Source organism: Sphaeramia orbicularis, chromosome 24 (genome assembly GCF_902148855.1).
Source record: "Sphaeramia orbicularis chromosome 24, fSphaOr1.1, whole genome shotgun sequence".
Classification (NCBI taxonomy): Eukaryota; Metazoa; Chordata; class Actinopteri; order Kurtiformes; family Apogonidae; genus Sphaeramia; species Sphaeramia orbicularis.
Window position 1 is genome coordinate 16558276 of NC_043979.1, and position 25991 is coordinate 16584266.

Genomic DNA, 25991 nt, shown 5'->3' on the forward strand with positions numbered 1-25991 from the left:
CTCCAAATTTTCTTCTTAGTTTAATTTGAAAAAATAATATTACATTATGTATATAAATAATGACAACTGCAATTTTTTTGTCTTTGTTTTAGTGCAAAAAATAACATTAAAATGTGAAAATATTTACATGAACAAAATAAATAATGATAAAATGTGAACAAACATGAATAACCTGAAATGTTTAAAGAAAATATATGCAACTGTAACAATATTCTGCCTGTTATTAAATATTTTGTGCCTGTAATGCACATGTAAAAAGGCTAAGCTGAGGCACAATATTGTTAAAATTGCATGTATTTTTTTTATTTACATCTTTTTTGTTTGGATAGTTTGTAATATTTTTTTTTTATTCAACTTTTTATTCAGAACAGTCTCATAACATATTACATAGGACATTACTGGAACTTTTGAAAAAGAAAAAAAAGGGTGTTAATACTGCTCGCTGACAGAAAAAAAAAAAAATTGTGAATCTTTGTTACATGAATAATGTCATATAAACATAGACTTTGCAGTGTGAAACATAGCAGAAGAGTGATTTGTGAAGGTCAATGCTTTTCACGGTCATCCTACTTTATAGAACAATAACATGAATAGTAATCAAGATTATACATGCAAACAAACATATTTACATTTACTTACACTCACATTTATCTACATGCATAAATGACTGTGGATGTGAGCATGATCTTTTTATAATTTAATGTTATCTTTTTGTCTTAAAACAAATATAAAAATTTGGAATTGTCATTATTTATAGGTTATTATGTTATTATTTTGTAATGAGTTTGACGTCCGTGGCTTCGACTGAATTGTAATGTGTGTGTGTGTGTGTTTTCGTGTGCAGGCAGGCAGCGACGGTGAGAGTATCGGCAACTGTCCCTTCTCCCAACGTCTGTTCATGATCCTCTGGCTTAAAGGAGTCGTGTTCAACGTCACCACCGTCGACCTCAAGAGGTTTGGACCAGCGTTCAACAAATCACGAAAACATACTCGAGTACTGGCACGAGTCCCGGTGAGTTACTGTTGTGTGTTTTGTAGGAAACCGGCTGATCTGCACAACCTGGCTCCGGGGACACACCCTCCGTTTCTGACGTTTAACGGAGAGGTCAAGACTGATATCAACAAGATCGAGGAGTTTCTGGAGGAAACGCTCAGCCCTCCGAAGTAAATGGAAGCTTTTACGACACGAACAAGTTCTATATTACAGAGCAGGGGTGTCAAACTCATTTTCTTTCAGGGGCCACATTCAGCCCAGTTTGACACCAGTGGGCCGAACCAGTTAAATAATAGCAGAATAACTTATAAATAATGGCAACTCCAAATTTTTTATATGCAAAAAATAAGATTAAATTATGAAATCATTTACATTTTACAAACTATCCAAACAAAAAAGATGTGAATAAGCTGTGTTACGGAAATTTTTTCTCTGCTGCTGGTGAATAATGAAATAGAGACATCTGCCGGCCGACAATATTTTATTTCTTTGCAAAGAAAGGTCAGTTCTGCACACGAGCGGCGTTTGTGAAGAAAAGACCAAGAGCTTCTCACAAGGTCCACCTTTTATAGGGTGAATCACATTTGCAAGTAATAATAATAATAATAATAATAAACTTTATTTGTATAGCACCTTTCATACAGAAATTGTAGCCCAAAGTGCTTCACATTGATTGAAAAAATACAATATTAAAATACATTAAGATTTGATTATACATCAAGAAATAAAATGAAATTTGAGAGAAATACAATAAAATAAAAATCGCACATTAAAATATTTGATTATACATAGAATTTTTGAAGTGCAAGAAATAAAATGAAATTTGAAATACAATAAAAAATAAAAACAGAAATACAATAAAATAAAATAAAATAAAAATATAAAAATAAAAACAGCGCACATTCCTGGTTCCTGAATTGTGACCCCATTTTTATCTCCTTTCAAAGGCTAATGAGAATAAAAATGTTTTTAATTTGGTTTTAAATATGTTCAGTGAACTGGCTTCTCTAATGTCTTTTGGAATTGTATTCCATAATTTTGGTGCATAGTTAGTAAAGGCTGCGTCCCCCATTTTCTTTGTAATATTTCTGGGAGTCGCTAGTAACCCTGCGTTTGATGACCTCAGTGTTCTAGTTCGTACATAATCGATCAGTGAGTTTGCAATGTAACTTGGTCCGGTTCCATTTAGAGCTTTATACGTGAGGAGTAGTATCTTAAAATCAATTCTGTAGGTTACCGGTAGCCAGTGCAGGGAAACCAACACTGGAGTAATGTGCTCTCTCTTCTTGTGACACCTCCAGTCTCCTCAAAGGGCCTTTTGTTACCTTGCAAGAAAATTTACACACACAGTAGGGGAATTTAGGTAGGGAGACGGGAAAGTTAGCATGTAGTGGGGGGTATTCAGAAAATTAGCATGCAGTAGGGAAGGGTGATCAGGAAAGGAGACGGGAACAAAGAGCGGAATCAGATAAAAAAGTTAAAATGCCATTACAGCTGAAAAATTGAAATTTCCGAAGAAAAATAAGAAGAAATAAGAAGAAAAATTTGATCAATATTATGCCTCGACTTATGATTTCTACATGTGCATTACAGATCAAATCTACCATGACACAAAACAGGCAGAATATTGTTAAAATTACACTTATTTTTCTTTAGACATTTCAGGTTGTTCATATTTGTTCAGGTTATCGACATTTTATTATCACAGGATATCAGAGTTTAATGTCCATTGCAATAAATTAAAGAGAAGAAATTGGAGTTGCCATTATTTATAGGCATAACGTCATATTATTTTTTCACATTAAACCGAGAAGAACATTTGGAGTCATTATTTTTAGGTTATTATGCTGTTATTTTTGAGTTCGACGCCCTTGACTGTTAATATCTTCTGCATTTTGCAAAGTCATCCTGCGGGCCGGATTGGAACTGTTGGCGGTCCAGTTTTGGCCCCCGGGCTGCATGTTTGACACCTGTGTTATAGACCCTTGAAAGGAACGTCAGAGATAAATATACAGATCTGGAAAATAATAATAATAATAGACCACTGCAAAATGATCACTTTCTTTGATTTTACTATTTATAGGTATGTGTTTGAGTAAAATGAACATTTTTGTTTTATTCTCTAAACTACCGACAACATTTCTCCCAAATTCCAAATACAAAAATATTGTTATTTAGAGCATGTATTTGCAGAACATTTGACACATGGTCAAAATAACAAAAAGATGCAGAGTTTTCAGACCTCAAATACTGTAAAAAAAAAATAAAAAAAACAGTTCATATTCATTTCTAAACAACACAATACTAATGTTTTAACCTGTTGAACCCTGACCATATTTTCAGGGGAAAAAACGCCTAAAAAGACATACCCAAAGTAAATGGATGTTCTTGGTGTCTATGGACATTTAGAGACCTCACAGAATCTATTCCCATAGTCTAAAATATTGTATCTATTACTATGCCTGAGTAAACTGTAACAAACTAAAAGAGAAATTAGAATTTTTCATCCTCGCCTGTTTTTTTTTCGGCTGGATTGACGATGATATGCATAAATTAATTGTTCGTGTCGGAGATTTTCAATAGCGTATATTTCACCCCACAAGGATTAAAAGTCATGTTTGAACATTAAAGTTTGCACTAAAATACACTTTTGATGTACTTTTATTAACATTAGGGTCTAAACTTTGAGCAAAAGTTGAAAAAAACATGCATTGTCCTGATTTCTTATATTTTTATAGTAGATGAATATTAACCCTTTCATGTATAGGGGTCACTACAGTGGACAGCTATTGCTATTCTACAGCTGTTCTCTTGTATATTCATGGATTTTGTTATTTTTTATTTATTTTTTTTTTTACACATATCTTTATTAAAGTTTTAAGACACCTACATATCTTTTCTGACATGAACTGGTAACATTATGTAGATCTCTCCTGAGCATAAACCCCCAGAATCACAAGCCCTCCCCATAGTTTTCCACACAATTTATCAGTAAATACATGTTTCTGTGCGTCAAAAATTAAACGCATGGTGTCCAGCTGAGTGGACATTTTTGCAACTTCATGAAAAATTGGTTCATAAGAATATATATATATATATAATTTTTTTTTAATTATTATTTTTTTAAATGTATTTTTTATGTATTTTTGTTTTTATTTTTTTTTAAATTTATTTATTATATATATTTTTCAGAAGAAAATTTTTAATCGCATTGTTTTTTTCATGCCTAAAGAGGAATAAAAACACTCAGGAAAAAAATTTGATTAAGGTTCTCATAATTCGTCCATGAAAGAGTTAATATAATTTTTTCAGCCCGCGGGTGGGCTGATAGGGCTAAAGGGGTTTAACATGGTTCAAAGTTCAGACATCAATATTAGGTGGAATAACCCTGACCCAATAATCCAGTGACATCTTTCACGTGTCTTCTCTCTCCACCATTGCTGTTGGATGACTTTATGCAGCTCCTGGCAGAGAAATTCAAGTTCAGCGATGTTCGATGGCTTGTAACCATCCATCTTCCTCCAGAAGTTTTCAAAGTGGGTTCAGGTCTGGAGACTGGGTTGGCCATGTCAGGGTCTTCATCTGGTGGTCCGTCATCCACACCTTTATTGACCTAGCTGAGGCCTGGAGCATTGTCCTGATAGAAAAACCAGTCCTCAGAGTTTGGGAACATTGTCAGAGCAGAAGTCCAGTAGTTTTTCATAGTTAGTTTTGGATTCCAGTTACTTTTGCAGTATTAACCCTTTCATGCATGAATTATTAGAACCTTGATCAAGATCCCCCCCCCCCCCCCCCGAGTGTGTTTATTCCTCTTTAGGCATGAAAAAAAAAAAAAAAAACAATATTCCAATTGAATTTTTTTACGAAGCTATTTTTCATGGAGTTACAAAATGGCCGCTCAGCTGGACATTATGCGCTAAATTTTAGAAGCAAAGAAACACGTATTTACCGATATACCGTCTGACAACTATGAAATAAAAACATTTTTAATGCTGCTAATCTGATGTTTTCTCACATTTTAACATACTCTAACACTAGTTATTATTCACTTCATGGAGATAATATGCAAAAAAATAAAAAAAATTGTTTAAAAAAAACCCAAACTGTTAATACAGTCTAATAACATTTTTAGTTTAGTTTAGTTTATTTGAAAGGGGACAATGCAATTTCATAAAACACATGGTTACTGTGATGATTGACCATGTGGAGGAGGAAACACACCAGGAGGCTGGAATAATCTTCACCGCAGTATGATTTATTTACAGTGTTTGCCCAGGTGACATCGCCGATTGAGCTGTGTTAGTGAAAAAAAAACAAACAAAAAAAACAACTAAAAACAGAAAAAAACTCAACTAATTGATGAAAAACAGCGTAACAAAACATAAGGAAAATCAGTCTTAAACCACAGAAAATAAAGCTCAGCCCATGGCTAAGGGCAGCCAGCTTCAGTGACCTGCTTCACTCAAGCAGAGCCACACTTCTCGAGGAGCTTCTACTCCAGGCTTTTTATACCCGTTGCCCCTCCCACATGAACAAACCAATCCCCAATGTTCAGTTTACCTTTCAATTAACATTTACCAGAATATTACTGATATCTTGACCTATACCTCATTTCACTACTTATATTTAATACTTCCCCAAAAAGTCTCTAACAGTTTAAACCTGGTTTAGAGCATTTTTAAGCTTAACTACTGGCCAACTCACAAAACTCCCCTCTGATGGCTGCCACCCTTGGTAAGTTCCTGATGCCCTCTACTATAAAAGGTTTGGGAACCTCCCTCTTCCTGTTTGTCTGTCAGGCCTGGGATCTGGTGATGGGATGGAGAGAGCATGGAGTGAGCATCAAACAGTTAGGTAACAAAAGGAACAAAAGAACCAGACTTAAGCTATGCAAAATGTGTTTTGATCTGTGGGCCCATTATGTAGCTATTTCTAAGGATGCAAAAATAATAAATATGAAATGAAAATATGATTAATAGAAACAAACAAAACTAGACCAGCTAAGCTAGCAGGCCCAAACCCATGCTCCCCCTGTCACTCCAACCCAGAACCAGGCCCAGAGCCTGAGAACAAAGGACACAGGTTCAACCCACTCACAGGGCATGGGCTGCCACCATGACAGTTACACATGGTTAAAAAAAGCCAGAATTAGCCAGAAGGCTAGTTTTCATCTGTAGTCCCCTGGCCAAGTTTTAAAAAGGCAGCAAAAAAAAAAAAAACATTTACAGGAGAAAGACATGGTTAGACACTTGATAGGGCACTAATGTAACAAATAACATAAACATAACAGACTGTTAAGGGAGCACAAAACACACAATACCTGTACAATATAATACAAGATACATATTCGAACACTTACTATACAATTAAAAGAGAATAAGACATCACAACATATCACGACAACATTTGATCACAACATCAAAACATCACAACAGGTTTGTCTTTTAGTGTTGGCAGCTGTAGGTATTGATAAGCCACATTTTCAATTTTTTTGTGAAGGCCTCGTATGTTGTAAGCAGTTGAACCTCCTCAGGTGCTGAGTTCCACTCACTAGCACTCCTCACTGACCAGGCCGACTTACTGAAAGTGCTCCTACGCAGCATTTTTTTACACTCAAACATGTTAGTGCAGATCAGGTTTATCTAGAACAGCAAAGTTACAGTTATGGTTTAAATTGCAGTGTGTGGGATGATGCATAAGTGTCCACTGTGTTGGCTGATATGGAACTAAAACAACAAAATCCATGAATATACAAGAGAACAGCTGTAGAATAGCTGTCCACTGTGGTGACCGCTATGCTTGAAAGGGTTAATAGCACTGTTTTTGCCTGTTGTAAGAAGATAGTGATGTCCACTGTGGTGGTTTTTATACTTCTTCTTAAATAACACATAGATCAGATGTTTAACTCTTGAAAGGGCACTCGCTGAAATACTCTGAAACTCAAAATGTCAACCTTAGTCTGTTATTAGACATCGTCATCTACCTCCTCTTACCATAAAACATTCGAGCAGCACTTGCTATAAAGTAAACACATGCAATAAAACAACTGTTATAAGGTCATAAACCGACAAAAATCACTCATATTCACTATTTACAGCACAGGTGTCAAACATGCGGCCTGGGGGCCAAATCTGGCCCACAAAAGGGTCCAGTCCGGCCCTTGGGATGAATTTGTGAAATGTAAAAATTCCCCTAAGATATTTACAATTCTTTTAGTTCACGTACCACATTCAGACCAATTCAATCTCCAGTGGGCAGGACCAGTAAAATACTATCATAATAACATACAAATAATGTCAACTTCAAATTTTTCTCTTTGTAAATGTAAATATTTTCATGTATTTACACTAAAACAAAGTATAATTTCGCAAAAAATGTGAATACCATAAACAAGTTTGAACAACCTGAAATGTCTTAAGAGAAGTAAGTACCATTTTAACAATATTCTGTCTATTATTAAATGTTTTGTGTGTTTGTAGCTCCACTGTGATCTGTAAGTTCTAATGTACATGTGTAAATGATAAACTGAGGCAGAATATTGTTAAAATTACACTTATTTTCATGTTATTCACATCTTTTGAAAGGATAGTTTGTAGATTTAAACCTTTTCATAATGTAAATTTACTTTTTTTTTTTTTTTGCTCTAAACCCTAGAGAACTTTTTGGAGTTGACATTATTTATATATTATTATGTTATTATTTTACTGGTTCGGCCCACTGCAGATCAAATTTATCTGAATGTGGCCCCTGAACTAAAATGAGTTTGACACCCCTGATTTACAGCTTCAAAATGCCTATAAAATCTCTCGGAGTCACTGTTTAGTGATTCTAGAAACTAACATGCTTCTGGACCTCACTGAGGCACAGGATTGGGCCCATATTTAATATTTGAGGAAATTACCAAAAATAGTCACTTGCCTATTAAAGGATTAATAAGTAGAATAAGGTGTATTTGTGTTGGAATTCAACAGACGCAGGAATGGAATAGATGTCATACATGCACACATGCTGATTTTACAGGAAATTGCAGTGGTCTCTTACTTTTTTCCAGAGCTGCATCTGAAGGCTGATAGGACAAATTTCCATCCAATTTTTCCATGTTTCATCGGAAAAAAAAAACAAAAAAACAAAAACTATAATAAGGCCTCAAATCATCAGTCAAATAACACCTGACTAATGTCTGACTCATGATGATTTAATGACTGAACTGCTGCGAGGCTGCATCATGAACTGCTTAGCTTGTCTTAATGGTGCTCACCAGTAGTTCACACTTTACACATCATCAGTTGAGTGTTTATTCAGCCTGTTTCACACATGAGCTGAAACCTGATCAACCTTCAGCTACACAGTACAATGTCTGTCATAAGCTTTTTATTATTTTTGCACATGCCTATTGTTTACATGGAACAAACGATTTGATTCTGCAGTATGAAGGTTTATTTTTGACCAGACAAATAAATAAAGGTATAAAAATTTGGAACAAAAAGTTGAATATTGATCAAAAAAATAACAGGAGATGTTAGATGAAATACACACAGCTGTTTGTCACAAGTATATGTTCACAACAGATTTCAAGAACATGTTTTGTCATTATACACATGTAAGTACTCTTAAATATCTCAAGTGTCTACTGATATAAAATTTTTAATAACTCTTGATCCATGCGTCCTATCAATAAGTAAAATAATTCAGATAAAATACAGTTTCTTAGCTTTCCATCATCATCAGATATGACCCATTTGGACGTTCAAAAGCTCCATAGTAAATGTGGTAACACTTTTATTTGTAGTTTGACACTTTTAAGTTGGAAAACCTCACTTTTACTTTAGTTTTGATATAATAACCTTGAATTTACAATGAGTTTTTAAGAATATCTGCATTACAGTGATCCCTTATTTTTCGCGGTTAATGGGGACCGGCGCCCCCCGCGAAAATTGAAAATCCGCGAACTGGAGCCGGAGCCCCCGAGCCTATCCTAGACCTAGGTACATGTACGTATGTATCTACAAATAGTATATAAGTACTGCAAATGTAATAATTATGAAATAAATGAGATATATATATATAAAAGAAAACAATGATTAGTACATGTTTACATGCATATATATAGATCGGATACATGTACATGTACGTACTGTAAAACATCTGAAAGAAAGAAAAGAATGTAGAAAGTAAACAAAACACACACACACGTGCATACGTACTAACAGCTGATACGTACTCTCTCTTCTCTTCATTCGTGACGCTTATCCATCGTATACGTACACACGAACACACGCACATCTACTCCCAGCTCTCTTTTCCTCTCATACGCACAAGAAACAAATCAGTTCTCTCTCTCTCTCTCCTCTCTCTCTCTCTCTCTCTCTCTCTTTGGTCTCGAGCATCAACACACACAAACACACGTACATGGGCATGCATGAACTGACATTTCTACATTTTCTCTCTCTCGCTCGGGGTAAGCGGTTGCTGGACCGTCTGCGTTTCTCGTGTTGCTTACAGGAGGCTGTGAGTCATCGTTTGACGTTTCGTTGTCAGCTGCGGCCTCTCGTCTGCTGTGGGGTGTATTTTCGCGGAATTTTTTTCTTGATTTTTTATTTTTTGATGAATATTTCTGAAAAATCTGCGAATAACTAAAACCGCGGAACTTAAAGCGCGAATTGGCAAGGGATCACTGTATCTGTGAATTAAATATAGGAAAATACCTGATTTTCATTGAAAAATTCAAAGTGCAGGGGATTATATGATGAAAAATGGTGACAAATCTCTCAGAAAAGCTTAAATGCAGAGAAACTTCATTTGGAAGTCCCTGCAGAAATAGCTGTGGTTGTGTAAAGGTTAAATATCTGTAGACCAAGACTGAGTGGTCTGATGTGTGTACAATAATGAACAGATGATGGTTCATTATTGTACATATCACTAAGGCATGGCTACTGTTCTGTACTTGAACTCTACCTGCAACAAGACAAAACCCCCAAATATCAAATATACACCCCTCGTCTTTAAGGCTTATTTAGAGACTAACGGTCAGCTGGAGTGGTTATCTGTCCAGTCACCTGACCTACATCCTATCGAACTGGATCACAAGGTCAGAACGAAATATCAAACTAATTAACCTTTGGGAAGTTGAACCAAAGCCATGTTAAAGTTTTTCAGCTGAATATTTGAAGAAACTAACCATGAAGAAAACTGTTACAGCTGCTAAGAAACATTTTTTAAAATGGAAATACAGTGCAGTTGTTTTGGGTACACAGTAAAATCACCAGTGTTTATATAACACTTAAAGAGTTAATTTTAACACTACCTCAGTGAACCCTGAGTGGTCCCTATCTACAAAGTGTAAAATTTGCACTGAACATAGAGTTACATTTCCAGTCAACTTCACTCTAGTAAGAGTTAATATTTTACACTACACTACACTAATTAGTGTCAATCAAGTTTTACACTATGTGAGAAGTAACACCCATAGTGTTATTCACATTCAACACTGAAGAGCTAAGTGTTAAGAATAACTTTTCCAGTGTTAAACCTACTTAACACTACTTGTTGATAAATAAATGACTCCAAGAGTGTTGATTTCTAACTGCCTCCTACCAGTGTTACATATGATGTACTATAGTCCCAGTGTCTGCAGGGGCCAAAAAAAGATACAATTATTTCTGTTCCCAATTTATTCCAAGTAAAAATGAAATATTGTAATTAAAAGTAAACATAAAATGACATGTGCGATGAAAGCCACCGACCTGATACCACGTTATCCATTTGAAATTCAGTGTTTGAAAACACATACCCAACACTGACAACGGCGACATAACTATATTCTTGCACACAGAATCTGCTGGGATGAAATAACAAAAGCAAGAGTTTATTTACACAAACTTACAAACCTAGTTTTTCGATGCGAGGAAGATGGCGATGCCAGAGTCCAACTTCTCACTCAATTTGAGCGCGGAGGTTGGTGGGCGGGGCTTTTCAGAGTCATTATTTTTTAACACTGAACGGTATATTGCTCTTATCGGTGTTGAATTAACTTTGAGAGAGTCAATTTTTCTTTAACACTGAATAAATGACACTGACAGTGTAAAACCTCTGTTAACTCCAATTAATTTCACTGACACTGGAAGTTATCATGTTAAATTTTACTCTGTCCATTGTTGGAATAACTCCGAAAGAATTAAAATACTTTGACACTGCATTTTTACACTGACAAATTTACTGTGTACCAACAATATCTGTACATGTGCATATGTGTTTGGTCAAATTAAGTCTTCATATTATTAAGGTTCCATTTTTATTGCATATAAGGAATATGCATGTGTCTCTCACTGAGAATAAAAGAGCAGGTGTTTCCAAACTTTCTGCATTTATGTAATTATGTGTATTATGTAAAAGCAAAACAAAAACCTTTGTATTACTATGAGCAAATAATGGTTTTCTGAGGAATTAAGTAAATGCATGGGTTAGAAATATATTTTATCTGCTGAAATCCAACTAGTTTGGTCAGTTTAGAAACTGTGAATTACCATTCTTCATATGTTGATGGAATATGTATGAAGTTATTACAAAAAGTAACAGTGACATTCAGACATTATAGCATCTTTAGTAGGGACAATAAAAATATGACCCTAAGTTGTTGTTTTTCATTAACCCATAAAGACCCAGTGCTACTTGGTGGCAGTCCCCAAATGATTTTTTCTCTATTTTTGATCTTTCTCAAGTGATTTATCAAGATTTATTCTAATATTATCCCCTGTATCTTGTATTCTTAAGTGTACATCAGGTATTTTCCTATATTTAATTCATTTATTATGTAGATTTCATAAAAAGTCAAATTAAAATTGAGGGTTATTATATCAGAAACAGAGAAAACAGAAGAAGACATGACTTTTTCAGTAAAATATATCATTAACTGAACATAAAACAAGTGTCTCTATCCACTGTTATTGATCCAACTCCATAGGTTTTACTGGTGAATCAATACTGTAGAAGATGACGGTGTTTCCACGTTCACTACAGAGCCTCTGAACGTCCAAATGGGTCCTATCTAATGACCATGAAAAGATGATAAACTGTATTTTACACCAATTATTTACATGGATTGATAGGGTTAGTGGATCAACAGTGATTTCACTTTTTTATCTCAGTAAATGATTTTGGTTCCCAGTGGATGTTTGGGTCTTTATGGATTAAATGTGCAAAAAGTGAATGAAAATGTAAATAACAGTGTAGACTATTTCTTCAGTTTTGCACAACTCGTGTTGAAAAAAACAAAACAAAAACAAAACAGGTTTATTTTTTCATTACTGTCAGTCAAAAGTAGTTGGAGCCAGTGTGTGAGTGGTTGCAGAGAAAAAACGCCAGATTACCTAAATCTTCTTTTATTGCCTGTAAAGTTTTTTACATTATAAATGGACCTTAGTGTGAGAAAGCTTCAAGGGCAGGCGGCCAACTCGGTGCGAGTGTGTAACATGTTTTCAGTCTGAGCTGAGCTCCAGTCCAGGTGTTAATGCTATCCAGATGCTGGGGTCTGGGTCTGTGACGGCGTCTCCTGCCTCTGTCCCCCGACTGCTCAGGTATCCCAAACTGGCCGCCAAGCAGAGAGAGTCCAACACAGCTGGAAATGACATCTTCGCCAAGTTCTCAGCCTACATCAAGAACACCAAACCAGAGGCCAACGCTGGTGGGCTGCTCATTTACACTCCAGTGCACAGCCACACACACTTACACACACACTTACACACACCACAGAAAAACCACAGGGGGAGTCGTTATGATGTTTCTCCACTAGGTTGTAGCAGAGTCCAGTATTTCAGGACTTGAGTAACTGTATGTAGTTTACTGTGCTGCCATCTGGTGCACAGAGCCTGCAAATCAGATTCTCTCAGTTGTTCTACAGCAGGGGTGTCAAACTCATTTTAGTTTAGGGGCCACATTCAGCGAAATTTGATCTGAAGTGGGCCGAACCAGTAAAATAATAACATAATAATATATAAATAATGTCAACTCCAAACTTTTCTCTGTTTTAGAGCAAAAAAAGTAAATTCATGAAAAGGTTTACATCTACAAACTATCCTTTCAAACAATGTAAATAACATGAACAAACTGAAAAAATAAGTGTAATTTTAACAATATTTTGCCTCAGTTTATCATTTACACATGTACATTATAACTTACGATTATAGTGGATCAGCCAAACAGACAAAACATTTAATAACAGATAGAATCTGTTCAATTGTACTTACTTCTCTAAGAAGACATTTCAGGTTGTTCATATTTGTTAGGATATTCATTTTTTTTTTTTTGTTGCAAATTAGACTTTGTTTAGTGTAAATACATGAAAATATTTGCATTTACAAAGAGAAAAATTTGGAGTTGTCATTATTAATATGTTATTATGATAGTATTTTACTGGTCCTGCCCAAAAGATTGAATTGTCTGAATGTGGAACCTGAACTAAAAGGATTGTTAACAATCTTAGTGTAATTTTGCATTTCACAAATGCATCCCAAGGCCGGACTGGACCCTTTGGCGGCTGGATTTGGCCCTGGGCCGCATGTTTGACACCTGTGTTCTACAGGGTGTCCATAAGTCTCCATACAGAGGAGAACATAATACATTCCATACATATATGGTTCTAACATGTATTTCTTTATATTTCTTCTTTATAGTTCTTCAGCAGACACGCACTGAAATGTGTTCCCGACAAAATGGCAGTCATATAGAACATATTATATAAATAAAATGGTGTTATGTCAAGAACGTTTATTTTTCCTATGTAATGGAGACTTGTGGGACACCCTGTAGAACACGATGTCAAACATGCGGCCCAGGGGCCAAAGTCAGCCCGCCAAAGGGTCCAGTCTCGGCCCTTGGGATGAATTTGTGAATACAAAAGTTTACACTCAAGTATTAACAGTCAATCGTTTCACTTTAGGGCCAATAAAAGCCCTACTTTAATCTCAAGTGGGTCAGATCAGTAAAATACTAGCATAAAAACCTACAAATATGACAATTCAATTTTTCCTCTGTTTTAGTGTAAAAAAAAAAAAAAAGGGAATTACAAGAAATGTTTAAATTACAAACTAGTCTTTCACAAAAAATATACAAACTAGAAATGTGTTAAGAGAAGTAAGTGCAATTTTACTAATTTTCTGACAGTTACTAAAATATTTTGTAAATTTGCAGATCCATTGTGGTCTGTAAGTTCATTTTTTTCATTTCATTCATTTTTATTTTTGTTTCAAACATGCAAATAAAATAAAATAAAACAAAACAAAGCAAATTAAGACATAAACAAAATAACATTTAAATGGACAGAATCTATCTTCAAGCACATACAAGTCTGAATTTTGCATGGTCGAAAAGGAGTAGGAAGAAGTATAAACTTATTTAATCCTACCCCTCAGTGCTTTTACACCTTTATCATTAACTTTATACAACAATCAGCCTATACTATTTTCCTAATTTTAGCATCGAACCACAACAATCCATAATGCAGTAACTGAATTAGTTGTAATGCACATTTACAAATGATAAGCAGAGGCAAAATACAGTTAAAATTGCACTTATTTTTCTCAATAAATTTCAGTTTTTTCATGGTTGTTCATGTTATTCACATTTTTAAAAGGACAGTTTATACATGTAAACATTTCCATAATGTAATTCTACTTTTTCACTATAAAACACATTGAAATGTTTGGAGTTGGCATTATTTTTTATATTATTATGTTATTAATTTACTGGTCTGGCCCACTTCAGATCATACTGGGGTGAATGTGGCCCCTGAACTAAAATGAGTTTGACACCAGTGGTCTAGAATCTACTTTGTCACCAGTGGTAATACAGAACAAAGTGTATTATTACCCCACCCCCAGAAGGGAAGGCAAGGGGTATTGTTTTTGGTTTAGTTTAGTTATTAGTTTATTAGTTTATTGTATCGTGGACAATCCCAATTAATTAACTGTATCAATAACAGTAAAAAGGGGCAGCTTTAGCCATATAGCTAGTATCCTGCTCTTGTCCCCGGCCCCTAAAAAAAACAATATATTACAGCACATTAATATAAAAGAGAGATTAAGAAAGTTAAGAAACAAGGTAAATCAATAAAGAGAAAAAAGAGAAAAGAGAACAGTGAAGCGTCAGTACAATCATACAGAAACAGCACATAATCCAAACACAAAAGCAGCACATACAATATAATCACATAATACATCAGCACAGAATCACAGACAGGGATGGAAACAGACATCACATATGGACACACAGTCTGGTTGTTTGTTAACACTCTAGTAGCAAAACTATTGGTTGAATTCATATCAAATTGGGTTTATAGAATGTCAGTGATCCAGAATAGACGTGATTATATTTTGGGAGAAGTAGGTTTAAGTCAAAATTTTTTATGAATTTTTTAAATCTTTTTTTTCTCCCATTTACTTATAATGTGCGAAATTTCAAATGTCTTTAGCAGCAAAACTACTGGTTGAATTCATGCTAAATTGCATTTATAGATTGCCAGTGACCCACAATAGATGTCACGATGTTGTGGGAAAAGTAGGTCAAAACTTCTATTTTTTATGAATTTTTTAAATCGATTTTTCCCCATTTACTTATAATGGGTGAAATTTCAAATGTCTGTAGCAGAATTGAACTACTGGTTCAATTCATATCAAATTGGGTTTTTAGATTTCTAGTGACCCAGAATAGATGTAATTATATTTTGGAAGAAATACATCAAAGTTAAAATTTTTTATGAATTTTTAAAATCTTCTTTTTTTTCTTCCGATTTACCTATAATGGCCAAAATTTGTATGTACATTTTTATTTTATTCACCTTTTCTTACTGCTCCATTAATATAACAGAGGCACATATACAATAAAGTTAAATCCAGATTTATTTATCTAATGTGAAACACCATACACAATCATCTCAAAGCACTTTACAAATGATACTTTTTACTCCACTGCGGTTTTAATTTTTGGTTCAGATCACAGTTTTTTATCTCCTACCTGACCAGTGAAAACCAACCACCACTAAATTAGTTGGGAATTTTTTTCCCTCCTTCTTAAGCGACATAAATGCTTTAAAAACTTCTCTTGGATTTAATGGAATGATCTTATAGAGCGTGATATAGATGTGAGGTGACTCAAAAAACATATATATTAGTAAAACAAACGTACTTAACACCGACTACTTTTTCTTTATGCATTTTTATTAAAGTAATACTTGAATTAGAGTACTTTCCTAGTGTATTACTATGAAAGAATCTGAATACTCCTTGCTGATTCTTTCTTTTTTTTTTTTTTAACATAACTTATTTTTTATTGACATTCAGTATCAGACATTTGCATTCGGTACATCATATGTACATATACAGGGTGGGGAAGCAAAATGTACTATATTTTGATGCAGGGATTGAAAGACAGTGTATGACCAATTAGTTTATTGAAAGTCATGAGAATTTATTTGCCACAAGAAAACTGACATAATAGAAAATGTTTTTATTCTATGTGTCCTCCTTCTTTCTCAATAACTGCCTTCACACACTTCCTGAAACTTGCGCAAGTGTTCCTCAAATATTCGGGTGACAACTTCTCCCATTCTTCTTTAATAGTATCTATCAGACTTTCTTGTAATAGTTTTGCTCATAGTCATTCTCTTCTTTCCATTATAAACAGTCTTTATGGACACTCCAACTATTTTTGAAATCTCCTTTGGTGTGACGAGTGCATTCAGCAAATCACACACTTTGACGTTTGCTTTCCTGATTACTCATATGGGCAAAAGTTTCTGAAAAGGTATGGATAATAGTGTTAGGTATGATTATGACATCAATATATGTTTGGTTTCAAAACAATTGACGTAGTGCCTGCTGAGAAAAAAACAACTAAATGTTCATTGTAAATTTTGCTTCCCCACCCTGTATACATTTTTATTAAAGGTGATAACTGTATTGGAGTACTTTCCCAGTTTGTTATTACTACAAAAGAATCTGAATACTCCTTACTATTATTAGTAGTATTTTTTATAATTTCTTTTTAATGACATTCAGTATCAGACATTTGCATTCGGTACATCATATGTACATATATCATACATCTGTTGTCTGCTCTAAATGCCAAAATAACATTTTGGTTTTATGTCCAAACACTGAAAGAAGGCAGATAACTAAATAAAAAAGGAAAAGAAGAAAAAAAACTATGTACAAGTAGGTAGTGATCTTTTCCAACACAGTCACTGATTTGTGAAAACAGAATCAGGCCTATAGGGTGTGACATAGTTGACCCAGTTTTCCCAGTATAAAGCAAATTTCTCCAATTTGTGAGTAACAAATGCTGTTATCTTTTCCATTTTACAAAAATCCATTGTGATTTCCATCCATCCATACCTTTTTGATTATTTCCTACACATTTGTTAGTTTACGTTTACCCTGTGTTTATCTGTGCACGATTCATGTGTTTAGTTCTAGAGAAAGGTTTAACCAGGGCCCTGACGAAGCTGGACGACTACCTGAGCAGCCCTTTGCCAGATGAGATCGATGCAGACAGTATGGAGGAGGAGAAGGGATCCAATCGAAGCTTCCTGGACGGGAATGAGCTGACTCTGGCAGACTGCAACCTGCTGCCCAAACTGCACATAGTGAAGGTAAACAACGGAGGAAAACATCATTAGTGTAGATCGGATCAGATACGCCGACAAAATCTGACAGTGTGTTAAAATAAAAGGGTTTGACGTTTTCATGGATCTTGGCTGAATGAACCCAAACTCTTGACTTTTCATTTTAATGTGCGTTCCCTCTGTTAAACTCTTAGAAATAAGGGTTTTGTGAGTCTTTGGGAGGTTTGATGCAAATCCAATTGATCCGAATAGTTCTCAAATATTCAAATTTAGACATGTTTCTTATAGTTCTGCATGTGAGGCCTGTGTAACTTTATGGACACTATTTAGACCCAAACAGAAAACCAATCAAAAACCAAAATCATTCACTGATCTAAACTGTTTAATACCAGTTGATCCACTAATCCTATCAATACATGTAAATAATTGGTGTAAAATACAATTTGTCATCTTTTCATGGTCATCAGATATTCTACCTTGGCCAGGTCTCCCTTGCAAAATAGATTTCTAATCTCAATAGGACTTCCCGGTGAAAAGAATGGTAAAATAAAGAATAAATAAATAAAAGATATGACCCATTTGGACGTTTAGAGGCTTCGCAGTGAACGTGGAAACACCGTCATCTTCTACAACATTGATTTACCAGTAAAACCCATAGAGTTTGACAAATAATGGTTGGAGACGCTAATTTATGTTCAGTTAATGACATATTATGCAGAAGAATGTATCTTTTTCTTCCGTTTTCTCTCTTTTGGATATAATAACCCTCAACTTTAATCAGAGCTTTTATGAACATCTACATAATCCGTACATTAAATATATAAGAAAATACCTGATTTTCACTTAAAAATGCAAAACACAGAGCATAATGTTAGAGTAAATGGGTTAAAAATACTGAAAAATTAATGGAAGAACCACCACAAAAGCATGGGGTATTTTTTGGGTTTAAACTATTAAATACATTCAGTACGGAGGTGATCTATGGTTTGTTCTGGGATTACATTTGTGTCACATGTTAATTTTCAAGTTCCCCTAAAACTGCAATGGAAAGACCTTTTTCGCAACTAGAGTCAGGTGAATTAAAAAAACAGATGTTGACGTACGTTACAACAAGCAAAGAAGAAGAAGAGACATGTCGCGGTATGTGTGGACACAGCAGGAAACCCAATCATTTTTTAATTTAGTACAAAATAGAGGGAAAATATATAATAATAATGAAATATCTGTAAATCAACCATATTTACGTTCGACACCATGTTTATGGAATGACCTCTCATGTCATCTCATGATAATAAATAAAAATCATCGCATTTGTGATTTAATGGAAAAAATGACAATACACATCTCTATTTTTTCGACATTTTGTAAATATCAGTAAAGTTTGTGCAGATGTCCAGTGGAAAAGAGACTGTTGTAAGCATTTGTGTAATTTTATTGTTTTTACACTAAAGCAAAATAAAAAAACTATGGTTTTCATTGTTTATAGGTTATTATGATAGTATTTCACTGGTCTGACCCACTTTAGATTGAATGGACTTAAATTAATTTAACATCCTTGATTCTTAAGAAAAATAACTTCAATTTTAACAATATTACACCTTAGTTTATCATTTATACACATGCATCACAACTTACAGATCACAGTGGATCTACAAATACACACAACACTGAGTAACAGGCAGAATATTGTTAAAATTCCACAGACTTCAGACATTTTTGTTCAGGTTAGTCACATTTTTTGTAAAAGACGACAGAGGTAGTCTGTAAATAGTTGCTTTTCCATTGACCCTCAAATTGCACAAATATAACTTGCACATAAAAATTCTCCAAATAGAAAAACGACAATTTTTCCAAAAGTCTCATTTTTCGTTTAAAAGTTTTTGCGATGGCAAGAGGTGGTTTTTTGGGCATAGCGCAAATAGTATATCAAGCAAAGAGCTTTTTTCGCAACTAGAGTCAGGTGAATTAAAAAACGTTGACGTACGTTACAACAACTGAAGAAGAAGAAGAACATGTCGCGGTATGTGTGGACACAGCAGGAAACCCAATCATTTTTAAACTTAGTACAAAATAGAGGGATATATATAATAATGAATATATCTGTAAATCAAAACCATATTTACGTTCGACACCATGTTTATGGAATGACTTCTTGTGTCATGTCATGATAATAAATAAACAAATCATCGCATTTGTGATTTAATGGAAAAAATGACAATACACATCTCTATTTTTTCGACATTTAGTAAATATCAGTAAAGTTTTGCGCAGATGTCCAATGAAAAAGAGACTGTTGTAAGCATTTATGTAATTTTACCGTTTTTACACTAAAACAAAGGAAAAAAAAAAAAAGGTTTTCATTGTTTATAGGTTATTATGATAGTATTTCACTGGTCTGACCCACTTTAGATTGAATAAAATGAAAAAATGAAAATGAAATGAAAAATGAAAATTAAAAAATGAATTTAACATCTTTGATTGTTAATATCTTCAGTGTAATTTTTGCATTTCACAAATTCATCCTACAGGCCGGACTGGAGCCTTTGGTGGACCGGTTTTGGCCCACAGGCCGCATGTTTGACACCTGTGTTGTAGAAGATGACAGTGTTTCCATGTTCACTACGGAGCCTCTGAACGTCCAAATGAGTCTCATCTGATGACCATGAAAAGATGACAAACTCTATTTTACACCAGTTATTCACATGTATTGATAGGATTAATGGATCAGCAGGTTTTAAACAGTTTAGATCAGTAGATGCTTTTGGTCGACTGTGAATGTTTGGGTCTTTATGGGTTAAAAGTAAAGTTCCTAAATGAGCTTATGACCGAGGTTATTATCGTCAACGAAAACTAACGAAATGACGAAAACTAGGACTGAAAAAACATTTTTGTTACATAAAAACTATAATTGAAAGAAAAAAAGATAACTAACTGAAACTGTATTGTGTGCTTACAAAACTAACTAAAACGTATAAAAATTATGGATAAAATTCCCTTCGTTTTCATCTTTGTCAGCGTCGGATTGATATGAAATCGATTTATTTCCCTCAAGCAATTTTATCTGCTGGCACCATATGATATTTAACGGTCCGTCACTTCTCGTCATTTGTGGTTTAGAGTCGTCTTCTGGTCCCCACTCTACCTGGAAACATGGAGACTAAAGCTGGGAGAAAGCAGCAGAGTCCTGTCTGGGATTTATTTGAATATGATAGAGAAGAAGAGAAAAGATATGAAAAAACTAAAACTAAACTAAAACTAAACATTTAGAAAATAACAAAAAATAAAAACTAGCAAACCTGCTCTAAAAACTAATTAAAACTAACTGAATTAGAGAAAAAAAAGTCCAAACTAAATAAAACTAAACTATAATGAAAAATCCAAAACTATTAGTGCCTTGCTTTTGACACAGATCTTACCTTTTAGAGGAATGTTCTCCAGTCATATGAGGTAAACAGAACTGTTTGGCTGCAATGATCGATGTTACATATGGAGAAAGAACATCATCCCAACCGTGAAATGAAATGAAATGTTCACAATTTTGGAGAACGGAGTTGTAATACATTTAGCCAAGAGGTATGTAAACTTCCAACCTCTGACTGTATATTCATTAGTGGTAAATGATTTAGGGCCTTGTTAAATGCAGGATCCATGTCAAAGTTCTTACACAGCATAACAACTTTCTAATGTAATTGAACTGTTTTCGTGCCCAGAGGTTACTTTTGTAACCCTGAAATATCGTTTGTCTCACCGGGGCTGTGGGTAAGGCGGGTTACAATGGTATTCTTGGTGTTGATGTTTTGCTATCTTCTGTGCTAATAACACTGGGTTACAAAAAAATGTTTTTTGGAAGTTGTCTAGGTTTTTTTCAACTGAATTAGGACCATTTTGCACCGCTAAATCCAAAATGACATCTGTTTTTCTCAATCAGGTCAGGGTTTTTTGCTAATTTGATTTTGAAAAATTTGATCTTCTCACAAAATTGATTACATTTTTGTGACTTTATCAGTTGATTTTTTTATATAGTTCTCACCCAAAATAGGTTTTAAGAGAAAAAAAAATCATTTCACCGCAAATGTAGCAGAATACGTCAGGCTTATTTTTGCAAGATCTTCTAGTCGAAGCCATTTCATTCACCTGTAATGTTAAAAAAAACTGATTTCCAACAGCTCATTTGGGAACTTATACAAAAGTACATAGTAGTGGGTCTTTATGGGTTAAGAGAGGTGTTGGACCACGAGAACAGCTTCAGTACGCTTCAACTTTTCATTCGGTGTTTCGATTGATGGTAGCTGACAACAATGTCTGTAACATTTGTCCAAAATCTCCCATAGTGTTCATCTAGGTTAAGCTAGGCCGGCCTGTGCATACATATGTGCTCATGTGTTATGTCATGTACTGTTTAGCTACATTAGCTCACTTCATTTGTAAATAATGGCTATCTACTGCTGCACACTGATGCTGTTGCAAAGAAAAGTGAAGTTAAGTCTTTACAGGGCGCTCACTGAACACTGAAATTCCAAATTTTAACCTCAGTGTGTTATTGGACATCGTCATCTACCTCCTCGACGGTTGGCGTGACAACAGTCTCCTTCCTCTTGCCATAAAACATCTGAGCAGCACTTGCTAAAAAGTAAACACATGCACTAAAAACAACGGACAAAAATCCGTCAAATTCACTGTTTACGGCTTCAAATTTTCAATAAAATCACTTTGAATCACTGTATAGTTACAAAAACGAACATACTTCCTGACCTCATTGAGGCATATGACTGGCCCCTTTTTTAATGTTTGTGGAAATTACCAATAACACTGGGTTACAAAAAAATGTTTTTTGCAAGTTGTCTAGGTTTTTTCAACTGAATTAGGACCATTTTGCACCGCTAAATCCAAAATGACATCTGTTTTTCTCAATCAGGTCAGGTTTTTTTTTTGCTAATTTGATTTTGAAAAATTTGATCTTCTCACAAAATATAATAATTACCAAAATAAGATTGGTAAGCACACTTTATGAAACTTGTGACTTGATTCCTGTTAGGTACAATGGTGTATTCACGCAGATGTAGCAGAATATGTCAGGCTTATTTTTGCAAGATCTTCTAGTCGAAGCCATTTTATTCACCTGTAATATTAAAAAAACAATCATAAATTGGCAAAAGTAAAATCTTCAGAACTCGTTTATTGCAAGAAATATGAAAGAATTTTGTATCATATGATGCGAAAATGCCCATAAATGTAAGCAAAAATGTTAAATATGTAGCATAGTTCAGAAAGTTGACCTGATTGAGCCAAAATTAATGTGATTTTTGGATTCAGCACACCAAAATGATCCAAAATCAGCTCAAAAAACTTAAACAATAAATTTGTTGTTGACCAGTGTAATCACCAAACGGCAGCACAGTTTCAGCATGCTTTATTGTCAGCAGCTCAGGGCAACATACACTCCTCGTGCTCCACCATGGACATAACTCTGGTGTTACGCCAAAACAGGTTGTACTACAAACAATAGGCAGGAACCAAAATATTAAGAAAAAGGCAAGAAAAACATAATAAAAGAATATACAGGGTGTCCCATAAGTCTCCACCCATAGGAGACATAATACATTCCATACATACAGGGTGGGGAAGCAAATTTACAATATTTTGAGGCAGGGATTGAAAGACAGTGTATGACCATTAGTTTATTGAAAGTCATGACAATTTAAATCTTCAAATCATATTTACTGCATTTCTAACGGTCTTGTTGTCTACCTCAAGTTCAATTGCCATTTTTCTCATGGATTTGGTTGGATCCTTTAGGATTTTGGATTTGAGAGCTTTAATAAAAGCTTTGGTACGTTTTTTGTTGCTTCCTCCACTTCCAGACTTTCTCGTAATAGTTTTGCTCATAGTCATTCTCTCTTTACATTCTAAACAGTCTTTATGGACACTCCAACTATTTTTGAAATCTCCTTTGGTGTGACGAATGCATTCAGCAAATCACACACTCTTTGACGTTTGCTTTCCTGATTACTCATGTGGGCAAAAGTTTGTGAAAAGGTATGGATAATAGTGTTAGGTATGATTATGACATCAATATATGTTTGGTTTCAAATCAATTGACGTAGTGCCTGCTGAGAAAAAACAACTAAATGTTCATTGTAAATTTTGCTTCCCCACCCTGTATATGGTTCTAACATGTATTTCTTTATATTTCTTCTTTATAGTTCTTCAGCAGACACGCACTGAAATGTGTTCCCGACAAAATGGCAGTCATATAGAGCATATTATATAAATAAAAATGGTTTATGTCAAAAAACGTTTATTTTTCCTATGTATGGAGACTTATGGGACACCCTGAATATAAATTGAGTAAATAATTAATGAAATAATATGTAAATTACAACATCAACAAATGTCAAAATAATAAACAAAATGAATGATTTGGAAATAAAATAATAGTCAAATTAAATGTTACACTTTTAACCGTACAGATAAATCAATTTCGTCTCTCTCTTCGTCTTTTTAGGTTGGGATTTTACAGCTTTGTCTTTTCTCCTAGGTTGTCGCTAAGAAGTATCGCAACTATGACATTCCCTCGGACATGACGGGGGTGTGGCGGTATTTGAAGAACGCCTACACACGTGACGAATTCACTAACACCTGCGCTGCCGACGCTGAGATCGAGATCGCCTACAAAGACGTGGCGAGAAGATTGGCCAAGTAACCCGGCGACCGACCTCCGGCTTTAAACACTAGGAACGCAATGACACATCGCTCAAACACACACACACAACACACACACACATATACGACTGTTCTCCTCAGTCTTCCACGGCGGTGTTTTTTCAGGAAGCCGAAATTGCCGTCTGTCATAGTTAAGAGGTCACATGTTGCAGATGTGGGGGATTCCGAACATATATATGGTGGTGCAATCACAGAAATGCTTTCAGTCAAACATTATTCTGTCTGTCTGTATTTATTTCTCATAACACAAAGCTCTTTCATACATATATACTCCACTGGTCCACACAGCCAAACATTTTACTAGCTGCTGATGTCAGGGTCGTTCACTTTATTTATTCCTAAGCCCTCAGAAGTCTGGTCGGACTCCAGTGTTTATTATCAAGTTCTGGCTCCTGTGAGACACCTACCTTGGTTCATCCAGTGATGATTGATGCAAATTGTTTACTGAATATGACCGTTTATGATCTGCGAGATTCCTTTGTTGATTGTCATTCGATAGGTGCTGCTGTAGTTGTGTTTTCTTCAGCTTATATACAGACGGGTGACAAATTAAAGGAAAAAAACAAAAAAAAAACAGCGTAAGTGTCTTAACCCATAAAGACCTTAATATCCACCAGTAACCAAAATCATCTACTGAAGAAAAATGTTTAATAACTTTAGACCCTCTAATTCTATTAATACATGGGAATAATTGGTGTAAAATGCAGTTTGTCGTCTTTTCACGGTCGTCAGATGTTCTACCTTGGGGGGTGTTTCTTGCAAAAGAGATTTCTAATCTTACTGGGACTTCCTGGTTAAAAAAGGTAAAAAAAAAAATGTCTTCAACATTTGTCCATAATCGCCCATAGGTGTTCATCACAACAATTTGCCATCTTTTCATGGTCATCAGATATTCTACCTTGGCCAGGTCTCCCTTGCAGAAGAGATTTCTAATCTCAATGGGACTTCCTGGTGAAAAGAATGGTAAAATAAAAAAAAAAATTAATAAAATATGACCCATTTGTTTATTCAGAAGCTCTGTAGTGAACGTGGAAACACTGTCATCTTCTATAACATTGATTTACCGGTAAAACCCATAGAGTCTGACAAATAACAATGGTTGGAGAAGCTTATTTTATGTTCAGTTAATGATATATTATTTACAAAAATTCAGATATTCTACCTTGGGCGGGTCTTCCTTGCAAAAGAGATAAGAGATTTCTGATCTCAATGGGACTTCCTGGTTAAAAAAGGTAAAAAAAAAAAAAAAAAAAAAAAAAAGACCCATTTGGACGTTCAGAGGCTCTGTAGTGAACGTGAAAACACCGTCATCTTCTACAACATTGATTCACCAGTAAAACCCATAAAGTTTGATCAATGATAGTGGATGGACACACTTGATTTATGTTCAGTTAATAATAGATTTTATTGAAAAAGTCACCTTTTTAAAAAAGTTTTCTGTATTTTTGGTATAATAATCCTACATGTAGTCTCAGCATGATGGATAAAGTACATCAGGGGTGTCAAACTCATTTCAGTTCAGGGGTCACATACAGCCTAATATGATCTAAAGTGGGCCTGACCAGTAAAATGATAGAAATAATAGGATAAGAACTGATAAATAATGTCAACTCCAAAGTTTTCTCTATGTTTTTGAGTGAAAAAAGTAAAATTCCATTA

At 34.7% G+C, this 25991-nt stretch overlaps 1 protein-coding gene across 1 annotated transcript; it reads left to right on the plus strand.

Annotated features, from left to right (window-relative positions):
- The first annotated feature begins 850 nt into the window (after positions 1–850).
- Positions 851–24909, plus strand: clic5b (chloride intracellular channel 5b). The gene is made up of 5 exons (XM_030128730.1): positions 851–954; positions 1039–1164; positions 12568–12674; positions 17455–17636; positions 24148–24909. Exons 1-5 carry the CDS (start codon positions 899–901, stop codon positions 24310–24312), a joined length of 636 nt encoding a protein of 211 aa, XP_029984590.1. The 5' UTR covers positions 851–898; the 3' UTR covers positions 24313–24909.
- Positions 24910–25991: the final 1082 nt, after the last annotated feature.